This window comes from Rhinatrema bivittatum, chromosome 13 (assembly GCF_901001135.1).
Source record: "Rhinatrema bivittatum chromosome 13, aRhiBiv1.1, whole genome shotgun sequence".
In the NCBI taxonomy this organism is placed as follows: Eukaryota; Metazoa; Chordata; class Amphibia; order Gymnophiona; family Rhinatrematidae; genus Rhinatrema; species Rhinatrema bivittatum.
In genome coordinates, this window is record NC_042627.1 from 50,420,539 (window position 1) to 50,446,043 (window position 25,505).

Consider the following 25,505-nt stretch of genomic DNA (forward strand, 5'->3'; position numbering starts at 1 on the left):
TTTAGGTAGGGGGTTTAGGAAGTCCGCTCCATTACTGGGGTGAAACTGGGAGGGAACTGTGAAATAGGCCTATTGCGTCACAGTGTGTACCTACTAAAATTCCCCCCCTAACATGTTAGAGACGGGATTCGTGCGCCCATGCGCACGTCGATATAAAATCGTGCTCGCATGAGCGTGCGGGTAGCAGATTTTATAACATGCGCGCATGTTATAAAATCGGCGCATCTTATGTGTGTGTGCGCCGGCAAATCCGCACACATGTGCACCCATGCGTGACTCTTAAAATCTACCTTTATGGGTCTGCAATATATCGGATTTGGGGCTGTTTCTTTCTGTGCATCAACTTTTCCATTAATATTATATGCTATGGCAAACATACCATGTTGCAATATCAGCATTTAACTTCCAGAAATAACTCTGTTACTTCTCTCTAATCTTTATTCTGGTTGTAACTGACTTGATTCCTGCATAGCTTACCTCGTGATACACTTTTACTAATTAGACTTGATTTATATATAAAGGGAAGGAAGCAATGCACTAATACAGGGATGGCCAACTCTGGTCCTTGAGATTTACATGCACTGCCTTTATTGTATGCCAATCTATCTCATGCATATTCATTGTGGATATCCTGAAAACCTGGCCTGTTTCTGGCTCTCGAGGACCAGAGTTGGCCACCCCTGAACTTTTGTTATGATTTTTACTTTTATTATGATTTATATCAAGCATGCAGCTGTATATGCATATGTGCTCATAGAATAGAAACATACCTTAATAGTGGCTAGTGCCACTTCCATAATGGAACACTGTCTTGGTGTCATACTTCTAGCCTCCTCTCGAATCACATGGTCCTGAAAGTCAAGATTTTAGTAATCAGTTTTATGGAGCAATCGTTCGCGCTGGCTATTTCTGAGAAACATAGTAGCTTGTATGTTAGATTTTTAAATGAATTGTTAGTTTATAAGTAATATTAATTACAAGCATAAGTGAGCCTATATACGATTGTTTATTTCCTGCGGCTACCTCCTCCTACCTCTCCCATAAAAAAAGTTTTAAAGTGGTAAGATATAAATAAGAACATAAGAAAATGCCATACTGGGTCAGACCAAGGGTCCATCAAGCCCAGCATCCTGTTTCCAACAGTGGCCAATCCAGGCCACTGTTGGAACATCTTACATAAATATGAATAACCTAAAAAATATGCAATACATTTGATTCTCTTTTCTGCCAACAGAAATTGACTAGAAGTTAATTACTACAGAATAGTTATTTATTTACTTATTTGAAAGCACTTATTACCCGCCCTTCTTATTTTATTTATTTATTTATTAAAGGCTTTTATATACCGACTTTCTTGATACAAATCAAATCAACTCAGTTTACATCAAACTAAGCAGTAACTATAACCAACCAATCAACAAGAGACAATTTGAAGGAGTATAAAGTTACATTATAACAAGGATGCCTTAACTGTTTCGTTTCATTGTTTCGTTCCAATGTAAACCGGGGTGAAGGCATGTGCTAAACCTCGGTATATAAAAGCTTCAAATAAATAAAAATAAATAAATAAACTGGGAGTAGGAAATAAGAAAGGGAGAACGAAGATAGAGTACAATATACAAGAGAGTATGGGAGGGAGGCAAGGAGTCGTCCTCATGGTAACTTGTAAGCGTGATTTAGCGTTTATTTATTTACATAATTGCTGGAACAATTCTAAGCCAGGCTGTTGGACTAGTGGCGGGGAAGGCTCGGTAGAACAGCCATGTCTTTAGTTTCTTTTTAAAAGTTAGTAGACAAGTTTCCTGCCTGAGGTCCGGAGGCATGCCGTTCCAGATGGAGGGACCTGTGATAGAGAATGTCCGGTCTCTGATGTTTGAGTGGTGCACAACTTTGATAGGAGGAACATGTAAGGATCCCTTGTAGGCATCCCTTAAAGGTCTGGCCATCGAGTGCAGTTTGAGGGGGTGTAGCAGCTCAAGAGGGGTCTGATGGTGAATATATTTGTGGATAATTGTGAGTGATTTATGGAGAATCCTGAAGTTTACTGGGAGCCAGTGAAGATCTTTTAGAATGAGAGAGATATGCGCTCTCCGATTGGTATTCGTCAAAATTCTCGCCGTTGCATTTTGGAGCAACTGGAGGGGTTTTATAGTAGAAGCCAGGAGACCTTGCAAAATGGAATTGCAGTAGTCTATCTTGGAAAACAGAATGGCTTGGAGGACAGATCTGAAATCATAATGGAATAGGAGCGGTTTGAGTTTTTTTGAGTACTTGTAACTTGTAGAAGCACTCCTTTGTAGTGTGTTTTATAAATTGCTTTAGGTTCAAGTGACTATCAATAATGACTCCAAGATCTCTAGCGTGGGATATTTGTATGTTGGTTTGCAGTTGGTGTTGCAGTTGGTGTTCTTATGTTGGTTCTGCAGTTGGTGTTCTTATGTTCAGAGTGGGGTACAATATCAAACATATCCATTATCAGAGCATAGATTTTATAGTGTACTCCAAGGTCACTGAGGATGCGGCATAACAGAGTTAGATAAAAGTTAAATAGTGCAGCGGAGAAAGCAAACCCTTGGGGGACTCCAGAGCTCAAGGGCATCAGTGAAGAGGTAAAAGAGTCAATTTGGACTAGTTGTGTCATATTGTTAAGGTATGATGAGAACCAGGCCAGCACCAAACTAGTGATCCCGAAGGAATGCAGCCTTGAGAGTAGGATGGAGTGATTGACCTTGTCGAATGTGGCAGAGATTTCGAGTAGTCATAGGAGGAACAAGGAGCTGTAGTGTTTCTAATAAAGTGGAACATTTTTTAAATTTCAGTTTGGCCTATCTTCTCCTGAAGAAATTATTATAATGGATGCACATATTTTGGGCATCATGTCAAAATAGTCAACCTGAGTCAGCTATGCTTATGTACTTCCTTGCTTCAAGCAGGCATAAAGTGCACAACAAAGGTGGGGGGGGGGGAATTTAGGTAGGGCTAGGGGGTGGGGGTTAGATAGGGGAAGGGAGGGGAAGGTGGGGGGACGCGGAAGGAAAGTCCCCTCCGAGGCTGCTCTGATTTCAGAGCGGCCTCGGAGGGAACGGAGGCAGGCTGCGCTGCTCGGCACGAGCAGGCTACCGATTTTGCGCAGCCTTGCACGTGCCGACCCCGGATTTTATAAGATATGTGCGGCTACGCGCGTATCTTATAAAATCCGGCGTACTTATTTAAGATCTACCTCTTAGTGCATACTGTAGTCTACTGTAAGTTCTTAGAAAGAACTGGTTAATTAATACACTACTCTTGGAAATAGTACATAAATAGAGGTGTTATGCTCAGGCTTGTGGACCCTTGGGCCGATGAGAGGATGGTATACCTTGCGGAGGATCCGTAGGTTCTCTCGTCGGGTGGCGAGGCAGAGCAGAAGAGGAGCACAGTTGACCCTCGGCTCTGGAGGCGGAGACTGCAGGCAGATGAAGAGGCTAGAAGAGGAACTGTGTCTTCACCCCTGGAAGTCTGTGGTCCCCCAGGAGGAGTCTGTGGTCCCCCAGCGGTATCAGTGCAAGGGCTGACTGGAGCTTCGCCCTGGAAGTCCACGGTCCCCCCAGGAGGAGCCCGTAGGGACCCAGACCGCTGGGACTTAGGCGGGTCCTTGGAGATGGAGTCCAGGAGGGGTCCAAGATCAGGTGCCAGAGAGTCATCGCTAACCAGTCCGAGGTCACACACCGAGGGATCACCACTTGCCAGTCCGAGGTCACACCAGAGAATCACCGCTTGCCAATCCGAGTCGCACACCAGAGAATCACCGTAAGCCAATCCGAAGTCAGGAACAGAGGAGACCAAGATGAAACAGGAACAGGGATCCGAAGCTCAAGAACTCACTGAGGCAAGCAGACTAGACAGCGCTGGAGCACGTTGCCAAGTCAGGGAATGAGCAGAGGAAGCTTCCCTTTATACTTCCCCTGCTCAGGCTGATAAAGGACAGGTGAGGCTTGTTAAAGGGATCAGGTCCCTTTAAATCTCTGAAGGAGGCGCGGCCTCGCGCCTAAGGATGGTGGCGGCCATCTTGAATTTCCTCCGCGGAGGAAAGGCTGCAGGAACGGCATGGGGACAAAGCAGAGACGGCTCTCCACCCGGTGGTCAGGCCGGGGACCCGCGCCGGGACAATGCGCACCCGGTCAGGGGTTTCCCCTGAGGCTGCCGCGGCGGGTCGCCGCCACAGGCGAGGTAGGGGACCGCAGTCGTGGCCTGCCATGGCCGCGGGACACAACAAGAGGTAGCACAATAATAGACAGAAAACTTTACATCTTTATGGATGCCAATTCACTGAAAAATCTGATGATGCCTATTCCTGCTTTAGAATTTGGAGAAATTTCTGGGCTGTTCCTTCGTTGCTCATGTCATGCATTTGCCCTATTAAAACCAATGCTTGTTCTATCACACGTAGCCTGTATCAAAACTGAGCAAGGAAGGCAAGGTAAGATTAATTATTTGTTAATATTGTTACCAGAGAAGAAGGGAGTTGCAATAATCGAGCTTAGATAATATGATGGATTGGAGTACTAGCCGGAAGTCAGTGAAGTAAAGGAGGGGTTTTAGTTTTCTGAGGACTTGCAGTTTGTAAAAGCAGTCCTTTGTGGTAGTGTTTATAAACTTTTTTTAGGTTTAGATTGTTGTCTAGCCAGGCTCCAAGATCTCTGACGTCAGGTGAGAACATGGTATTTGAGTTTATTGATTGAGAGGAGCTTAAAGGGATGGTGAGGGGGTCATGGGAGATAATGAGCATTTCAGTTTTATTGGCATTCAGTACTAAGTTGAGGCTAGAGAGTAAGTCTTTAATTGGCTGAAGGCAATCATTCCAGTAGGTGATAGTTTTTTGAAGGGATTCTGTAATCGGGAGGAGGATTTGTATGTCATCCGCATAGAGGTAGTGGGTGAGCTTGAGGTTTGCGAGTAGGTGGCAGAGAGGGAGGAGGTAGATATTGAAGAGGGTGGGTGAAAGTGAAGATCCTTGAGGGACTCCTTGATCTGTAAGGACTGGATGAGATTCCTTGTTGTTTATCCTGACTTTATAGAATCTGTTGCTCAAGAAGGACTGAAACCAGTTGAGAGCTGAGCCTTTGATGCCTATGTTGGCTAGTTGGTCTATGAGTATAGTGTGTTTTACCATGTCAAAAGCTGCAGACAGATCTAGAAGAACAAGCAGGTAGGATTGTTTTTTCTCCAGGTTAACGAGGATGGTGTCCGTGAGTGATAGTAAGAGCAATTCGGTGTTTAGGAATTTACGGAAGCCGTACTGAGCTGGGGACAGAATGTTATGATCTTCCAGATATTCTGACAGTTGCTTGTTGACAATTTTCTCCATCAATTTGGTAATGAGAGGTAAGTTTGTGGTTGGTTGAAAGTTCGCTGGGTCCGATGGAGAGGTGTTTGGGGTTTTTTTTTAGCAGCGGTTTGAGGATTGCCAATTTTAACTGGTTAGGTACTAGGCCTTGAGCGAGCGATGTGTTAATAATAACAGAAATTGGTTTTGAGATGGTGTTAGGGATGGCGATGAGCAGATTTGTCTGTAATGGGTCTGATGGGTGGGAGGATGGTTTGAGTTTCTTGAGGATATTTTCTATCTCCAGTGAGGTGGTGGGTTCGAATGAGTCGAGACTAGCATTTTGTTGAGGCAGGGTTATGAGATGGTGTGTTGGGGGGATGCTGTTGGTTGTGAGGGAATAGGTAAGGTTGGTGATTTTTGTCTTGAAATAATTGGCGAGTTCGTTGGCTTTGTTGAGTGCTTGGTTGCCTGGAATAGTGGGAGGAGATGGTTTGGTTAGTGAAGAAACGTAGGAGAAAAGTGCCTTTGAGTCAAAAATGAAGTTGTGGATTTTTTTTGCATAGAAGTCTTTCTTTGTTCTAAGGATGGCGTTCCTGTAAGTATTGAGAAGGGATTTGTAGATAGCGTGTGACGAAGTGGTCGGATTTTTTCTCCAGCTTTGTTCTTTCTTTCTTAGTGTTTGCTTGAGGGATTTAAGTTCAGGGGTAAACCAAGGTTTTCTATTGTCCAATGTGGGTTGTATGGTTTTGGTTGAGGTTGGGCAGATTTGATCTGCAATTTTATTGTTGAGATTAATCCATGAGGTGGTTGCTGTGGTTGCGTCTGTGAGGTCTAGTTGATTAAGTGCCTCGGATATCTTTTCACTGAGTAGGTCTAGTGAACATGTTTTCCTGAAATGGATGGTGGATTTGGTAGAGATTTGAGGTGGTGGATTGTTGATCTTAAGGGTTGTATAGATTTCCCTGTGATCTGACCAGGGAATTGGAGAGCAGGTGGGATTGGAGTAGATGTTACAGCTGTCGTTAATGAAGATGAGGTCCAATGTATGGCCTGCCTTGTGGGTGGGGCTGTTGACAATTTGAGTGAAACCCAAGTGACTGAGTGAAGAGAGAACTGTTACACAGTTGATGGATTGAGGAGAAGAGTCCACATGCAGGTCCACAAGTCTCCAAGGATTATTGCGGGTTTGTCGGCGTTAATATGTTTGGCTATGAGCTCAATCAAGGAGAGGGGTATGTTTCTAAGGTTCCTGGTGGGGCGTAGATGAGGGCTAATTGTTGTTCAGATTTGAAGAGGGAGAATTCTAGTTTGGTAGAGGTGTTAGTATGTTGCAAAGTTATGCCTAGTCATTTTTTTGCTGCCAGGAGGAGCCCTCCACCTCTTTTTTTGGGTCTGGGGACTGAGAAGAAGTCGTAAGATTGTGTAGGAAGTTGGTTTGTTAGTACAGTATCAGTATGTTTTAACCATGTTTCTGTGATTGCACAGATGTCAGGGTTCTATGTAAAGCCCTTCCCCTTTTTTGGGCATTTCACTGTTTTATGTAAACCGGAGTGATTTGTATTTCATACAAGAACATCGGTATATAAAAATTAAAAATAAATAAATAAATAAAAGTCTTATATTATACTTTTAAAACAGTGCTAAAATGGAAAAGAGGTGGTCTTTGGAGGCCAATATATGGTATAACGCTTGGACTTATTGTTGGGCAATGAGCAGAAGAAACATGACAACTATGCAAGTATTACTGACTTTCCAGAAGCTTGTCTCAAGAAGGGAACAAATATCCCAATCAAATGCAATTTATAGAACAGTCTGAAACTTCTATAAAGCAGTAAGGTGAATTTTCAAAGGGTCCAGCTGGCTATGTAAAGACTTAAAGGAAAAAAGCAGGAAATATTCTTGACCTTGTCATACAAATACTATATCCCATCAATACAAGAGGTAAATATTCTGTCACATATTCATAAAGATAAATATACAATATATACATTCATATTATTATTTATAGCATTACAAAACTTTGAAAAATATTTTTCAATATATTATATAATTGACAATACCAAAATATAAATATTACATCATATCATTTATATTTATATTTTTTTGTATATATAAATACTGGTGCCTAGAACATTGTCCAACAATCCCCTTCTATTAAAATACCCAAATACATCATTCATACATAATCATTCACACTCATATGAAAAAAACTTTAAAAAATAACTAAAATGTGATCTGCTCAAAAATAAAAAAATCATGGCCAAATGAGCATTATTATATGGTGATGAACCTTTATTATATGGTTCATCACCATCTAATAAGGGATTTATTGGACAATGTTCTAGGCACCAAAAAACTATAAATATAAATGGTATGATATAATATTTATATTTTGGTATTGTAAATTATATATTATATTGAAAAGTATTTTTCAAAGTTTTGTATTGTTATAAATAATAAAGAGATCTATATATAGTATATTTATCTTTATGAATGTGTGACAGAATATTTACCCCTTGTATTGGTGGGATATATGTAAGGATTTTGGCAGCCAGGTCTTTAAAAACTAACCATGGTGAGCAGCTAAATTAAGCCACTGAAGTTTCACTGATGGGCTAAATGTGGCTACTCAAATTCAGGGAAGGCTTGAGGGTGGAGATAAATCAGAGGGAGAAAGTTAGGAGACCAGGCCTACCCCGGAGGTCCCTCTCTTTTTGACTAAATTTGTGAATTTAAGTGGGTAAATTTAGCCAGTCAGTTGAGGGTCAATTTTTAGAAGCAAAAATTTAACTGACCAACTCCTGAAGTGAATTAATTGAACCCTTTGGAAATTGACTTTTTTTCCTTTACAGTTTTCTAGAGGGAGGAAAGTGCCCTTCATTTCATTCCTGACATTTTTAGAAGTGATGGTGGCCAGCATGCTGCTGCCAGAGATGTGGTTTCTAAAACATCACTCAGGCTTGTTCCCAGGTGACTGAAATAGTTTTTTGGCACCGCCTTACTACTCTGTCTGTTGCCTCAGCTGTCTGCTGCTCTTTTTTCACCCTGGTGATGCCATGCTGTGTCTACTGTTTGCCAGTCCATTGCCACTGCTGCTGCCAATTATTTTGCCTGACAAATGTCAGCTCACTATCATGTATTCCTGCCATCTGGCAATATTCCACATCGTATGAGGTCTGTTATCATTACAATTGTTCAGCTTGTTGCGCCTGCCTGCTGCTGTCAGAAATTTACTGGCTGGCATCTTGAAGGAGATGTAGTTGAGATACCAGCCTCCCCTCTGAGATAGCAGTTGGCAGAAAGGTTAAGATAATTGCAGGTCCAATTAAGAATTTGCATTTTCGTGAACATGTTAACGCAGACATGTCAGCTAATGCAAGGGGGTCTATCTATCAAAATGTGCACTAAAAATTATTTTGCAAGCTCTGTCTTGGCCATGTTGAGTTTAAGTGGGTGGTGGGACATCCAGGCAGCAATGTCAGACAAGCAGGCTGAGATCCAGGACTGGATTTCTGATGAAATTTCTGGTATAGAAAGGTAGATGTGGGAGTCATCAGCATAAAAATAGTATTGAAAGCCAAGAGAGGAAATCAGAGCACCAAGGGAATTAGTACACAGTGAGAAGAGAAGAGAAGAGAAGAAAAGAGAAGAGAAGAGGGCCCAGGACAGAGACCTGAAGCACATCAACTGATTGTGGAATGGCAGTAGAGGAGGAACCACCAGAGGAAACACTAGAAGTGCAATGGGAGAGGTTAGAAGAGAACCAAGACAGGACAGAGTCCCGAAATCCAAGTGAGGACAAAGTATCAAGGAGTAGGTAGTGATCAACAGTGTCAAAAGCAGCAGACAGGTCAAGGAGGATAAGGACAGAGTAAAGACCTTTGGCTTTAGACTTAAACAGGTCATTGGAAACTATGGCAAACCCTACCATGCTATTTAGTACATGCTTGCTAAAGCCTTTTCTATATCTTCCAATCTTTCATTTCTATGAATATATTTGTTCTTCCCTTTTCTTTATTGACTGTATTCATGAATTATGCTAACAGTTCATTTTCAGCACAGTAACTAAAATAACTGGATTAATAAGAGTACTCACTGTTACACCATTGGAGGTTTCCCAAAGAAAATGATATAGTTAGCAGCGGCAGATAACAGCAAATTACTATTTTACTGAGGATGGCATAGGGAATACTGTCACATCGTTATACACATTATTCCACAAAGTGAACAATAACAATGCAGATATCCCTCTATTTAAATTCAAGAAAAAAATAAATTAAAAAACAGGATATACAACATTTTTAAATCAAAATAACAAAAATGTTAGAGAAAAAGGTGAAAAAACAAAAAACTAACAATAGGAGTTATTAGTTTAATCTTTAAATATATTTATGAGACCAAAACTGGCAAATGAATGATATTTAAGGTGTTTGAACTGATACCGTATGTGGCAAGAGGCGGTGGATGAACACCTATTAACACCTCATAGCTGTGATGCCGTGTTCTGTATAAATTTGCAAACTTGTTTTTTCACCTTTTTCTCTAATATTTTTGTTATTTTGATTTAAAAGTTTTGTATATCCTGTTTTTTGATTAATTTTTTTCTTGAATATACATTATTCCAGCCATGTTGGTTTGTATTTGTGGTGCCCATAAAAAGGCAAAAATGAACATTACATTGATGTTACAATAATTTGTTAAGTAACTGCTTGGCTAACCAAAGAGTAAATAATATTATAATACCTTCAGTTTTGATAGTTGCCCTAGATCTTTAGCTGCACTGAGAATCATCTGGGTTCCCTACAGTTAAATGAAAATAGACAAAAAAAACCCAACAACATTATTTGCATCAAAATAAAACATTTTATAGAAAATAAAAGGTTCATTATCATGTCTTTGTAAAATCTCACCTATTAAGGGGGAAATTTGGAATAGGCCGCATAGTTGCACATGTGAATGCACCTTGCAGCTAAATTTCAAAAGGGAAACTACATGGGGTCATTTCCCGTTGAAAATTTCCTACCTTTAAGGTAGTTCCATGCACAAAGCACTCGTGTAGAGATGTGAATCGTGTCCTCGATCGTCTTAACGATCGATTTCGGCTGGGAGGGGGAGGGAATCGTATTGTTGCCGTTTGGGTGTGTAAACTATCGTGAAAAATCGTTAAAATCGTGAGCCGGCACACTAAACCCCCCTAAAACCCACCCCGACCCTTTAAATTAAATCCCCCACCCTCCCGAACCCCCCCCCCAAATGCTTTAAATTACCTGGGGATCCGGCGGTGGTCCAGAACGGCGGCGGTCCGGAACGGCCCCCCCAATAGAATCGTGTTGTCTTCAGCCGGCGCCATTTTTCAAAATGGCGGCGGCCATAGACAAAAACGATTCGACGGAGGAGGTCGTTCCGGACCCCCGCTGAACTTTTGGCAAGTCTTGTGGGGGTCAGGAGGCCCCCCCAAGCTGGCCAAAAGTTTCCTGGGAGTCCAGCGGGGTTCCGGGAGCGATTTCTTGCCGCGAATCGTTTTCGTACGGAAAATGGCGCCGGCAGGAGATCGACTGCAGGAGGTCGTTCAGCGGGGGTTCCGGACCGCCGCTGAACGACCTCCTGCACTCGATCTCCTGCCGGCGCCATTTTCCGTACGAAAACGATTCGCGGCAAGAAATCGCTCCCGGAACCCCGCTGGACTCCCAGGAAACTTTTGGCCAGCTTGGGGGGGCCTCCTGACCCCCACAAGACTTGCCAAAAGTCCAGCGGGGGTCCGGAACGACCTCCTCCGTCGAATCGTTTTTGTCTATGGCCGCCGCCATTTTGCGGCGGCCATTTTGAAAAATGGCGCCGGCTGAAGACAACACGATTCTATTGAGGGGGCCGTTCCGGACCGCCGCCGTTCTGGACCACCGCCGGATCCCCAGGTAATTTAAAGCATTGGGGGGGGGGGTTCGGGAGGGTGGGGGATTTAATTTAAAGGGTCGGGGGTGGGTTTTAGGGGGTTTTAGTGTGCCGGTTTTCCTGCCCTCCCCCTTCCCCCGATTTACAATTTTTTAACGATAAATCGGGGGAATTGGTATTGTATCGTGGCCCTAACGATTTTTTGACGATTTAAAATATATCGGACGATATTTTAAATCGTCAAAAAACGATTCACATCCCTACACTCGTGTACATTGCACCTGTATTTTGGCTGGGGAGCTAAGAGGACAAAACAGCAAACAGTTGAAACATGGTGTTTAATCCCCCAGCTCTCCTCCCACTCCCGGAATGTCTCTTTTTGACTCAGTTAAGAGTATGTGCACTAGGAAAGCTTGCACGTGCTTTTAGCTGGACCGAGGAGGCCAACTTTCAGCCAGGCTAATTTATCTGTGAAGACGGCTTTGAACATTGCCCTCTAAAAGCAGCAGCACGAACTAGGTTATTCAAAATACCAACCTGCCCGTTTCTTCCCTTATTTCCTCTTTTGCCTTTCTTCCTGTTTCCTTCCTTTTTTTCTAATATATTTTAATTTTTGAATTGACACTTTTTAAAATTGTATGTTATTTATTTATATTACAATTTCAATGCAAAAATCACTTCATGCAGACCTTGTAATAGACACACAATATGATTAAGCCAATAATTAAAAAATGAAATAGCAATGGGGGATAGTACTCAAACTGGACTACCCATAATATTGTTTTTTAAGATGTCCCCATTTCATCACTGGTGTTAATTATCCTAGTCTTTTGAAACAAGTTTTTATATATTTTTATAATGCAATAAAAAGTACGGTATTTATAAATATTATACATTCAGAGAGCAATTCTGATACTGCTTGCTTTGCACCCATGGGCTTGCAAACGTATTTTCGAAGGGAAACTTCTCATGCAGTTTCCTTTTTAAAGTGCAAATGGTACACACAGCTTGAAGGAGAAGGTACTGTAATCTCAATTATTTTGTAGACACAAGGGAAAAATGGGGAATTGCAATGGATTTTGTTATACTTAACTGACTAATAAATCATCACACGACAATTTGTTGTTGGTACTGCTGTGTTGTTATAACTCACTTTGTAAGAAATGTGGCCTTTGCATTTTCTAGATTCTGAAGACCTGGAGGGCAATTTTGATACTGCCCATGATGCTTGCAGGCCCACATATATTTTGTACCTATAAGCCTTTAGGCTCATTTTTAAAGGGAAGCTCCCTGCAGAGTTTCACTCTGAAAATGGGGTGGTGAACACCCTTGAAAGTATATTTGAAAATGCAATAACCGTGCATACATTCCCTCCCCAAACCTCACTGCCCCCACTTTTTTATGTGGGTAAACCTATGCGCACTGTGAAACAGTGTACGGACTTTTACCCTCATGGAAGGAAAAGGAGGAGGAGAACTTTCCCAGCTATGTTTTGATGAGGATAAACATGCATTTACCCACATTTAACATTTTTGAGTATTGTCCTCTTAATGTTGCCTTTAGATCTCAGGAGAAAGTTCTTTTTTTAAGAAGCTTTCTGAAAAACATGCCCTGTTGATTTGCTCTCACTTGAGGTAGGGCCTTCAAATGGGTTTGTTTTGTGCACACCCAATCTCACTCATTAACCAGGGAATGTTTCTCAAATGCACCATCAGTGCTCAGCTCGATATTTGCAAAGTGCCAAAGACAACTTCCTTCTGGAATTCATAAGATGTAATATGCATGGGCAACATATCAAGGTATGTTTGGATGCTCTTTTCAATCAGGCCTGTGTCGCCCAATATAATTGGGACTATTTCTGTATCTTTCTGTCACATTTTCTTGGTCTCTGATTGCATTATTTGGTATTATGTTGGATGCTTTTTGTAGCTTTTCCTTTGAAAGTTTTCCTTTTTCTTCAAGTTGGTGGCATGGTCGGTTTGTAAAACCTCTGGATTTCAAAATAGGGCTTGTGGCATAAAAATAGCAGTATATTATTTCTTTTTTATCTTTAGGAGTCCATGTAATTATAGTTTTTTCTCTTAGGTGTTTTGTTAGCGCCTGTGGCCTATCTACAGCTATAGTGGGTCCATGAACAGGGTCACCATGGCCTATAGCTGTACCAGATGTGTTGTCTTCACCTGAAGTGTCTGCATTACTATTGTCACGCTCATTAAACCTTTTTATCCTGGGTGAAGTGTGTCCAGTATAAACTTTTATTTTTCTTTCAGGAGTAGTGGTGACCTAGCTGAGATTTGGTATAGATGTTATAAAATGAGGTCACCAAGTGAAGGTACTCAGACTTGGCAAGAGAAATTTACTCTGTTCTCTGCTCAGAAATACACAGCAATTGTTAAAGCACCGATATTGCTGCTTTCACTACTGTATGTGAATCTTATTATAGCCTCGCTGAATATCATAAAATATTTGGTGCTATTACCACCCCTACACATCTGCAGTCTAAAATACAATAAACATATCAAGCGTGACCTTTGGAAGATGCATCTTACTGGAACACACCAACTTTGTTGACTCAAATGACAGCTAAGCTAATACGCTCCCTGTAGCCAAAGTTATTCTGCAAATATATAGCAAAATAATTCAACAAAATCACACACACATAGATTTTCACCTGAGGTGGCCTGTAAAACAAGCATGAACTGAATTATTGCACAGATTATTCAAAACATGTAAAGCTCTAAGAAAAAAATATAATTGGAGGGAGTAGAAGACATGGGGAATTAAATTAATAGCAGTAGTAATACAGTCATCAGAGGCAAGTTGATATTTGGAGAACTGTACATACAGTAGTGCTGCTGCTCTATTATATTTTATAGTGCATACACAAACCATTACATAGCATATATGCATGCAAACAAAATAACCAGGGCAATTGTGACCTGACCAGGCCCTTGTAAAATACATCATTGGCATAAATCTAACAGCGTTACTGACCAAAGGAAATGCAAATTACAATGTCTTTTTATCATTCTGAGATTAACAAGGTAAACAAAAAAGCTTTTTCTCTTTACCGGTTGAAAGCATTATCAATTCTAATAAAGAACATTTCTGACTGGTTAATAAAATGATATAGGGGAAGGGACCTATTTGCCCTGAAGCCTCAGCTGGCAATTGTTAGAAATTTGCTTCATTGTTTATTTACATGGTTCAAGAATTAAGGGTGGACACAATGCTGGGTTTCATGCAGGAGAGTTTGGCATTGACCAATGATTTGTGATCCATTGTTTTGAATCTAGCTAGCTAAAGGAAGAGTGTCAGGTGGATAACATGGTGGGAGCAGGGTAGTCTGATTTTTCTTTTATCTCCTATGCTGAGGTTGGTCTTGGTATCCTCTAGACCTATTGCCTGGCTGTTTACTTAAGATAGCTTATGAACGATTCATCTATTGGTTTGATCTATATTGCTTTTCTGGCTGAAGGGACTCTTTCTGTTTACCTGAAATGGACATTAATCCATTCATTGTTTGAAAAAAAAAAAAGTGATCGATCTCAGCCTGCAAATCTTTGGTCAATTTCTATCCCGGCTTTAATTGGAAATTTACTTTAATGTGTGGTGCCGGTCCATCTTGAGGCTTTTTTTAAAACAGGAAAATGATATTCTTGATCCTTGTTTATCTGGATTTAGAGATGGACATGGCACTGGCTGGTTTATTTTTTATATATTTATTTGTTACAATATTTATATTCTGCCTATAATATTCTGTGCTAAGCAGAGTTGGTGATACTAAAAGCCCTGCAGTACTGATCTTGCTGGACTATTCTGTGGCTTTTGATCTGGCTGACCATTGCCGTCTGTTAGTTAAGATTAGCTGACCTTGGAATTTTTGGTATGTTGCTTAGGTGATTTGCCTCTTACTTATCAAATTATCATCAACAGGTAGCCCTTGGAGACTTCTACTCGTTGAAATATCATTTGAGTTGTGGGGGTCTCCCAGGGCTCATTGCTTTCTTAAGTTTTATTTCATATCTTTCCAAGACCCTTGATTGAATTATTCATAGGTTTAACATCAGATTTCATATCTGATGTTGCTCATGTTCAGTTTTATGTTCCATTAGGGCTTGACCTGGAGGTAACAGGAGCTAACGCAAATAACTGTTTGACAGAGTAAGTTGCGACTCAATCTTGTTAAATCTATGGTCTTGTTAATTAGGTTGACTAATGGGTCACACAATGGTCTTCAATTTATGTTGGTAGATGTTTTCTTTCTGCTTAAATATGAAGTTCATAATTTGGGTGCCCTTTTGGAGGAGAAACATGATTTAGATTTTCATACTTCTAAGTTATCCAATATTGTCTTTTTCAAATTGCATAACATCAGAAAGATCAAGCCCTGGTTTGAGACTCTAACTTTGAGAGTTTTAATCCAGGCCCTGGTGTGTCACATAGGAAATGCTATGCTGGTTCAGACCAGAGCTTCATCGAGCCCAGTATCCTGTCTCTAATAGTGGCCAAATTGTATCTGGCAGATCCTACAAAGAAGATTTATTTTCTGTTACTCTTGTAATGCTCTTTATTGGGGCCTTCTCATAGGGCAGTACATCATTTGCAATTAATTTAGAAAGTGGCAGCTGAGCTTACTAGTTCACTGGCTGTGGTACTAAGGAGTATATTTCACCTCAAAGAGCTCCATTGGCTGTCAGTTGCTGATCACTTGTTGGCCAATGTAGGGGTATATAGAGGCCATGTGTTCATATTTTAAAGTCATCTCTAAAATCACAGAGTAGCTGCTACCTCCTTGTTTGGATGTGTGACTAGACTATCTCCCTTTGTTTCTAATCCACCCTATTGCAGTGCACCATCTATTGTGGATACCCCAGTAAGGCCGCCTGTAATCCCTCTCTTAGGGCATTTACTGGCAGTGGGTGGGGTGTAACTCTGTAGGATATGAAAATATATTTGTTGCATTTAAAGTCAAATGTGGTGCATTGGGTATGGTTGAACTGCAAGTACATGCCTGCAGAGGTGAGGTTACATCTTGGTTGGCTCAGGGTTTTGGTAACACCTCGAAAGGAGTGCTTCTGCCCCTACCCAGCTGACATGCTGGAGGTCATCTGCAACAGCCGGGGTGTTGGCTGTCCCATTTTCTGAAGGCTTCATATTTAATATGCACCTTGGTAGGATCTTAGGCAGAAGTCTGTGAGGGTTTTTTTCCTACTCACAATATTTACCAGTCTGGAGGGAGTAGAAGACATGGGGAATTAAATTAATAGCAGTAGTAATACAGTCATCAGAGGCAAGTTGATGTTTGGAGAACTGTACATACAGTAGTGCTGCTGCTCTATTATATATATATTATATTATATTTTATAGTGCACACCACCTTCTTGTTTACATTTCATGGCTTGTGCATCTTACTATCCTTCTGCTCCATTTGCTTCCTATGATCATACTCTTAAGTATTTTAATAAATAAAGATTGAATTCCTTTAATATCTTTAATATCTTAATTGTGAGTTATGTTTTTTTCTTGTTTTAACTGTGTATATTTGGCTGTAAGCCACTTAGAACTTCGGATAGTGCAGCAGATTAGAATTTTAATAAATAAATAATATATATAAATAAGTACTTCACTTGGAATACATATACAGCGCAGCTCATTGCTTCAATGGCAGGGGGAATGAAGATAAGACGATTTACATTCAGACAACTACATAACCTCCGACCTGGGATCCACGCTGCCTCCAAATAATAACCACGTTTCACTGTTACGCCCTGATGTAACCCACCCTACATAATTATTTATATATTTATATATATCCCAACCTACTCCCCCCCCTCCCGCCCTCCCTCCCCAGCCACCTTCTAAATGCTACCCTCAAAGGAACAACCCCCCAGCGAACCATTCTGAGTCTCCACGCAGGTCGTTATCTACAACGTTTGCACTCAAGTTACACTCTAAACATTGATCTCTATAGTTTACGTTTTATTTCAAGTTACAATGTTGTTATGCGTTATCAATATTAATCAGTTAATGTAATGTATCGCTTTAACCATTATGTAAGTTACCAGGTTACAATGTAAAATAAGCAGTCTCTGCCTTATTTGTTTATTTTCATGTAAACCGATGTGATATTTCGATCGAATGTCGTTATATAAAAGCAATTAAATAAGTAAATAAATAAACAAACAAATAAGCGTGGGAGTAGCTTGCTTGTTGCGGCGGTTACTACCCCGAACCAATTAAGCCTGATACTTCACTTCGAATACATACTGGGGCGGATTTTAAAAGGGTTGCGCGCGTAAATCCTTCCGGATTTACGTGCGCAGGGCCCTCGCGCGCCGGGGCGCCTATTTTGCATAGGCTGCCGGTGCGCGTAAAGCCCCGGGATGCGCGTAAGTCCTGGGGCTTTCGATAAGGGGGGGAGGGGGCGTGTCCTGGGGCGTTCCCGAAACGACGTGGCGTTTTGGGGGCGTGCCCCGGCGTTTCGGGGGCCGGCCCGGGGGCTTGGCGCCGGCCCAGGGGCGTGGTCGAGGCCTCCGGACCAGCCCCCGGGACTGGAGGACGGAGCGGGGCTGCCGGCGACGTGCGCAAAATTACGCCTGCTGAAAGCAGGCGTAACTTTGCCGACAAAGGTAAGGGGGGGGGGGGGGGTTAGATAGGGCCAGGGGGGTGGGTTAGGTAGGGGAAGGGAGGGTGAAGAAAAGTTCCCTCCGAGGACGCTCCGAAATCGGAGCAGCCTCGGAGGGAACATGCAGCTCGCGCTGGGCTCGGCGCGCGCAGGTTGCACAAATGTGCACCCCCTTGCGTGCGCCGACCCCGGATTTTATAAGATACGCGCGTATATTATAAAATCCAGTGTACTTTTGTTCGTGCCTGGTGCGCGAACAAAAGTACGCGCTCGCGTATTTTTTAAAAATCTGCCCCACACTGCTTCAACGGCAGGGGGGATGAAGAAAAGAGGATTTATATTAAGACAACCAACAAGGACTAAATTGCACAGGCTGGGTAAACAAATAAGCGTGGGAGTAGCTTGCTTATTGCGGTGGTTACTACCCCGAACCAATTAAGCCTGATACTTCACTTTTATGCAGCTCCAGCACTGCTCTCTACATCAATGGCAGGGGTGGAAGGAAATTAGAAGCAAAAAGTTACCAATAAGGGCCTTGACCTCAGCAGTCAGAGTAACAGATAAGTATGAGAAAAATAACTGTGAAAGCTTGCTGGGCAGACTGGATGGGCCGTTTTGTCTTCTTCTGCCGTCATTTCTGTTTTTATGTTTTTATAAGTAACAGACAGAAGATGCCTATGTACTGGTGTCACCGCAGATATCGTGATATCTCGCCCACAACTATTTAGTGCCTGAAAATGCTGGCAGCCCAAGGCATAGAGGCCTGGGAGGCCAGGTGAAGAGAAGTAGCTTATGTGGTATTTCCCTGGATGGAATTCAGGGGTATGTAATAACACTTGGATTGATGGGTCCAAGCTGAGGAGGGAGTATGTGACAGAGTGTCCCTATTTTCATGCTTTTAAACCTGAGCAGGATCAGACTGGATGCCATAGAGGAAGAGAGCTCTGAGGGCGGGAGGACCCTGCTGAGCAGGGAGAGTCCTGAGGATAGGGTAGCTGGGGCAGGATAGGTTTCTGAGCCCAACTGGGATCAGGAAGTCCCTACGTCTCCAGGAGAGGCAGCTCCTATAAATCTATTCTGACCAAACCCAGAGATATGGTAATAAAGTGAAGTTTGCATTAGAAAAGGCTGGAGTTAGCATGGTTTCTGACTCCAGCCCAAGTGCAGGAGATCACTCCCGGACCTCCGCTGGACTACAAGGGACTTTTGGCAAGTCTTGGAGGTTCAGGAGGGTGGAGATTTTAGTTAATTTTTTTAATATTTGCTCCTTAAGATGCACAAAAAATTCGGTAATGATATGTTGCATTCGTGGGGGTTCGCCATGCGTTTTGTGGACCCACAAATGCAACAAAAAGGGACCTATCCATTGCAGATTGAGCATACGTTCAAAACAAATGCACATCCCTAGTCTACTCCTCCTAGTTCTTATCCCCTTGGTGGCTCGGCCATATCTAATATTAAGTACTAGCACTTATCTATCACAATCAACAAATTATCCTTAAAACTGCCTCCATATAGATTAACAGGGAAATGCCTGCTCAAAACGTCACAAAATGTGTGCTCAGCTTTGGAGCAGTTAGTTACCCAGGCCGTGCAGATGCAGGAGCAGTTCTTGTGTGTTGCCACGAGGATCTCCCTATAACAGGAGGCCTCAGCCTAAGGGATGTAACCCCGCAGGCACCACCCTACCATATGTCAGCTTCAGCAAATGGTGAGTTGATAACTGGAGGGAGGATGGGGTGACTTAATAGATAGATAATGCAGTGACAGGCAGCATCAGGAGCAAAGGGAAGCTTGAGCATAAGAACAGGAGCGTGATCATGGCTGAGCAATGGACGGTCCACAATGGTGCCGGCCATCCATTGCTCCTACCATGTTACAGGGGCCAACCAATGGCACCGGTAGCCCCTGTGACATAGTAAGGGCAAAGGGCTATCGGCGCCATTTTGATTACTGGCAGCCGACAGCCCAAGTGCAGGAGATCGCTCCCAGACCACCGCTGGACCACCATGGACTTTTGGCAAGTCTTGGGGGGGTCAGAAGGGTGGGGGGTTGTAGTTAATTAAATTTTAAGGGTTGGGATGGGGATTTTTTTTTGTTTTTCCAATTTTAATGGAAAACGAATACTGAATGCAACTAATGGACGAATCGGGTTTCTCCTATGAAATAGATGCAACGGATTTTGGGTCCTGGCACAACAAATACCGAATAGCAACGGATTTTTTGCTTCTGCACATCCCTAGGGTAGACTATGATGGGTTTGGATTATAGTTTTAAGGTTAGGGAAATACTTACTGTACCTGAATAAAAAGCGCTTTGAAGTGTCATGAAAAGTGAAATAAAAAACTATTACCATTATTAGCTATTTATTCAAACATGCTCATTAATTTGTAATTTTGCTTGCTTTAGGTTGTGTGAGTTTGAGTTAGTTTGATATTAATTTAATCTATTTTTTAAGGATTTGTAATTTTTCTATTTTATATATTGTAAGCTGCCTTGGGCTTGATAATGATGAGATGGGTAATCAAATTTAAACAAATAAAAAATAATTTTGACTACAAATAACTCTGACTAATATCAACCACTCCTCCCTAGCTGTACACCCAGGAGTGCATGCTTCCTGCACCAGTGGGAGCAGAAGGGGCTTGAACTGGAGGCATCATCTTTTGGATCCATGGCTGGCATTACCAACTGCGAACCCATTTGTCCCTGGCCCACTATCAATGGGAGGCACTACTAGGTTCATGTCGATTTCTGTGGGGGTGCCAACCTACTGCCTGTAAGCACCAAAGCAACTTGGCCTGACCCTCAGACATCCCAAGGATGCAACAAGCCGAATTCTTGTGAAGGGGCTTGGGCCCTCAGCCTCTGCCTCTACCCCTACCCCTATCTCACACTGGGGTAGTCTCATAGTGCTTCTCTGTCCTACTTCCATGACCTGGTCCCCCACCATGAAAGGTCCTTGCCCTCAAGCTCTGCTGCTATTCCAACCTCCGTCAGAAAGCTCTCTCTTCCTTGCCAATGGGCCCTAGCCCCGGCTCCCCACGCCCATCTTGCTGGCGACACAAGTTGCTCCAGTGGCACATTCCCACACTGACCTGGCATACCCAGCATGGTCTGCAAAACCACTGGCTACAGCTGTGAAGCCACAGGATATGCAGAAGGTTGGTGTTGCTGATCTGGACCTCTTCATCCTAGAGACAAATATCTATGCATTGTTTCTTTTCGAGAAAGCAGAAGAAACCAATATTTTTTGTTTCTGTTGCAAGAAGCCAGCAGATGACAGCAGCATCAGGCTGCAGCAGTAGAAGCTCAGCAAGAACCTCAGCAGCAGGATCGTGGGCCCTTTAAATTGAGTCTGGATTATTTTTTTGTGCTGCCTTTGCATCAAGAGAGACATCCCAGCGAGTTCATGCATGGGAAGCAGGAGAGACTGAGGTTCGCATAGCTGGACTGTTTTATACACTATGCAGGGCTCTTGGCTAATGGGGCTATAACCCCTTGATGGTGGGGGACCAACCCAAGAAATGGCAACACCGTCTGCTGGACTAGCACAAGAGCTGCAATATCTGGTGGGTTCTCTCCTCCCTAACTGGGAAGTGTGCAGGTTCAGCTGGGCTGGTGGCATGGGGCTGTGAGGCCGGATGACATCACTAGCTCCCTTGCTTGTGCCTCCTCCCTCCCTCATACCCCACCAATGCTAGCAGGTTGGGTCTGTACAGGCACCTTGGTTACATGCAGCATCTGTGCAGGTAGCACGGCTCACTGTGCATTTAGCGATGTAGACATATAAACAAAACAAAATATATTAGGATAGCCAAATCATCACAAGACACTGCAGACAAGTATTATCTCCATTGTGTTAAATAACCATCTGCTTATCATCTCACTATAATGTACTACTAACATGTGCTTTATTGAAATTGCCCTAAGAACTGTAATTACTAGTGGTTTTTGGCAGCCTAACAGAGAATAGATCTGCATGACTGACTTTCATTGCAGATAGGCAAATGACAAAAAAAAAAAAAATAATAATAATAAATAGATGATTTTGTAGAGACCAACTAAATATTTTTTAATTTGTTTTTCAAAATTTCACTTTATAAAAAAAATCAGCTTGTGTTAATGTTTTAAAATTAAAGCATTTCATTTATTCATTTACAAAATATTCTGCCAAAACCTATATATAATTTTGCTCCAGATGGATTACAATAAGTTCATACATATAGATGACAGTTGCTGAAAATAATAAAGTGACAGGGGAGTAAAGACCGGGCCACCACCGATAGAGAGACTTCCACCTAGGCCAACCACCTTCCCTTTGGGTTGAGTCCTCCAGTGCTGGTGGCCAGCAAGGTATGAAAAAAGCAGAGAGTTAGACCCTGGCATGAATAGGGGAACAAGAGGTCTGGACAGAGTAAGGAGCAGGAATGAACCAGAAATCCAGGAGCCCAGGTAGGAGAACAAATAGGAGTGCTGAAGGTAGAAACTAAAGATAATACAGTCTTCTGGATACAGAAACTGAGTCACAACATGAAGACCGGAAGGTAGGACAAGACTCTGGCAACCACTGCTGGGTCTGCCTCAGTATAAGTACAAACCTAATCAGGAAACAAGATGGCTACCAGGGGAAGTGAGGAGCACTGAGATGGGAGGATTAGCCAGACAGTGCCACCTGCAAGCTGGAGGCACATTTGACAATGGATCCTTACAAGTATCCCAAACAGTACATAGATTCCATGCTGCAAACACCCAGGGGTAAGCAATGGCTTTCCCCACGTCTACCTGGTTAATAACAGTTTATGGACATTTCCTCCCGGAACTTGCCCAAACCTTTTTAAAACCCAGCTATAACAACTGCCTTTACCACATCCTCTAGCAATGAATGCCAGAGCTTAATTGTATGTTGAATGAAAAAATATCTTCTCTAATTTGTTTTAAATGCGCTGCTTAGTAACTTCATGGACTGACCCCTAGTCTTTTCATTTTTTGAAAGAATAAACAACTGATTTGCATTTACCCATTCTACTCCAGTCATGATTTTATAGATCTCTACATTTCTCCTCCAACCTGAAGAGCCCTAAACTCTGAAGCTTTTCCTCAAAAGGGAGTTGTTCCATTCCCTTCTTTTCTCATTTTGGTCATTCTCCTCTGTACCTTTTCCAATTCCACTATATCTTTTTGGAGATGTAGCAACCAGAATTGCACACTGTACTCTAGGTGCAGTTGCATCATGAAGTGATATAGAGGTATTATATCATTCCGCAAGTTTATTCTCCATTTATTTCCTAATTATTCCTAACATTGTATTTGCTTTTTTGTCTGCTGGACAATGATTCTGTCCTGAGAATTTCAACATATTGCCCACGATGACCCCTGATCCTTGCCCTGGGTGATACACTTAATATGGAACCTAACTGTGTAACTACAGCTTGGATTTTTTTTTGCCTTGTGCATCACTTTGCAGTTGTCCACATTAAATTTCATCTGCCATTTGAATGCCCAATCTCCCAGTCTCGTATGGTCCTCCTACAATTTCTCATAAACCACTTGTGATTTAACAACTCAGAAAAATAATGTGTCTTCTGCAAACTGGCTCACCTCACTTGTTGTTTTCTTTTTCAGATCATTTATAAATATATTACAAAGCACAGGTTCCAGTACAGATCTCTGGGGCACTCCATTGAGAAAACTAACCATTTAATTCTACTTTCTGTTTTCTATCTTTTAACCAGTTCACAATCTACAATAGGACATTGCCTTCTATCCCATGACTTTAATTTTCTCAGGAGTCTCTCATTATATCCATTGGCTCACCTTGATCCACATATTTATTAACTCCTTCAAAAATTTGTAGCAGATTGGTAAGGCACGACTTCCATTAGGTAAATCCATGTTGGCTGTTTCCCATTAAACTATGTTTGTCTCTATGTTCTGTAATTTAGTTCAGAATTGTTTCTACAACATTTTCTGGCACTGACATCAGGCTCATTGAGCTATAATTTCTCAGATCACCCTTGGATCTCTTTGTAAAGATTGGCATTACATTGGCCACCCGCAAATCATCAGGTACAATAGATTATTTTAATAATAGGTTACAAATTATGAGTAATAGGTCTGCAATTTCATTTTTTAATTCTTTCAGAACTTTGGGGGTGTCTACCATCTATACCAGGTGATTTACTACATTTTAGTTTGTCAATTTGCTTTATTATGTCTTCCTGGTAGTTTGTCAATTTGCCCTGTTACCTTCCAGATACTACTTTTAAGAACTTTTCCAAACAAAAATATGCTTGCTTAAAATCTAGGTTTTTAATACATCTCTCATAACCTCTCCCCCTCCAGAGTATGTGTCTGTATATGTATATATATATATATATATATATATATATATATATATATATATATATATATATATATATATATAAAGAGAGAGAGAGAGAGAGAGATGATAGATCTATCTATATACAAAATAGTTCTGCTGGTTATCAGTGGCTTACAAGGCTTGTTTAAAATTATTGTTTTAGTTTTTAAATTGCCACAGTACTTTTGAGAGGGAGTTATATACCCCTTTCCAAGTAGTTAAATCAAAACAGTAGTTAGAGTTACCGTTAGCTAAGGATTTGTGGCCCCTTACAGGCCACTAAAAGGATATGCTGTGTTTTGCACTAGGAATCTTCCAGCAGGGCAAGGTTCAGAGAAGGTCATGGAGGTTGAGTAACCAGTAGGGATGTGAATCGTTTTTTGACGATTTAAAATATCGTCCGATATATTTAAATTGTCAAAAATCATTAGAGGCGATATTTAATAGGAATTCCCCTGATTTATCGTCAAAAATCATAAATCGGGGGAAGGGGGAGGGGAAGGGGAGGGCGGGAAAACCGGCAAACTAAAACATCCCTAAAACCCACCCCGACCCTTTAAAATAAATCCCCCACCCTCCCGAACCCCCCCAAAATGTCTTAAATTACCTGGGGTCCAGTGGGGGGGGGGGGGGTCCCGTTGTGATCTTCCACTCTCAGGTGTCGGGCGCGTTGATAGAAAATGGCGCTGGCGCTACCTTTGCCCTGTCATATGAAAGTTTTGCTTTGCAAAATGGCGCCGGCCATATGGCCATATTGCCGTACAGCAAAATGGCGCCGGCCGGACGGCAACATGATTCGAGTGCAGGAGGTTGTTCCCGGACCCCCGCTGGACTTTTGGCAAGTCTTGTGGGGGTCAGGAGCCCCCCCCAAGCTGGCCAAAAGTCCCTGGGGATCCAGTGGGGGTCCGGGAGCGATCTCCTACGCTCGTGGCGTCGGGGAACAGGAACCAAAATGGCGCTGGCGCCATTTTCTATCAATGCTCCCGACGCCCGAGAGTGGAAGATCACAACGGGACCCCCTCCACTGGACCCCAGGTAATTTAAGACATTTTGGGGGGGGGGTTCGGGAGGGTGGGGGATTTATTTTAAAGGGTCGGGGTGGGTTTTAGGGATGTTTTAGTGTGCCGGTTTTCCCGCCCTCCCCCGATTTACGATTTACACGATATTTATAAAAACAAAACCGCGACGATCCGATTCCCTCCCCCCCCAGCCGAAATCGATCGTTAAGACGATCGATCACACGATACACATCTCTAGTAACCAGTGAGCTGTGGGAAGTTCTTTTCCCTTTAGGGGGATGGGGTTACTGCTGGACT

The 25,505-nt window shown here is 42.2% G+C and overlaps 1 protein-coding gene across 1 annotated transcript in view; it reads right to left on the bottom strand.

Moving 5' to 3' along the window:
• Positions 1–25,505, bottom strand: part of UNC13C (unc-13 homolog C) — a 688,103-nt gene that overhangs the window by 53,334 nt on the left and 609,264 nt on the right. The window contains exons 27-28 of the mRNA XM_029574856.1: positions 10,052–10,108; positions 771–851 (exon numbers count right to left, since the gene is read on the bottom strand). Coding sequence (XP_029430716.1) covers positions 771–851; positions 10,052–10,108 — 138 coding nt within the window. The remainder of the gene's footprint in view (positions 1–770; positions 852–10,051; positions 10,109–25,505) is intronic.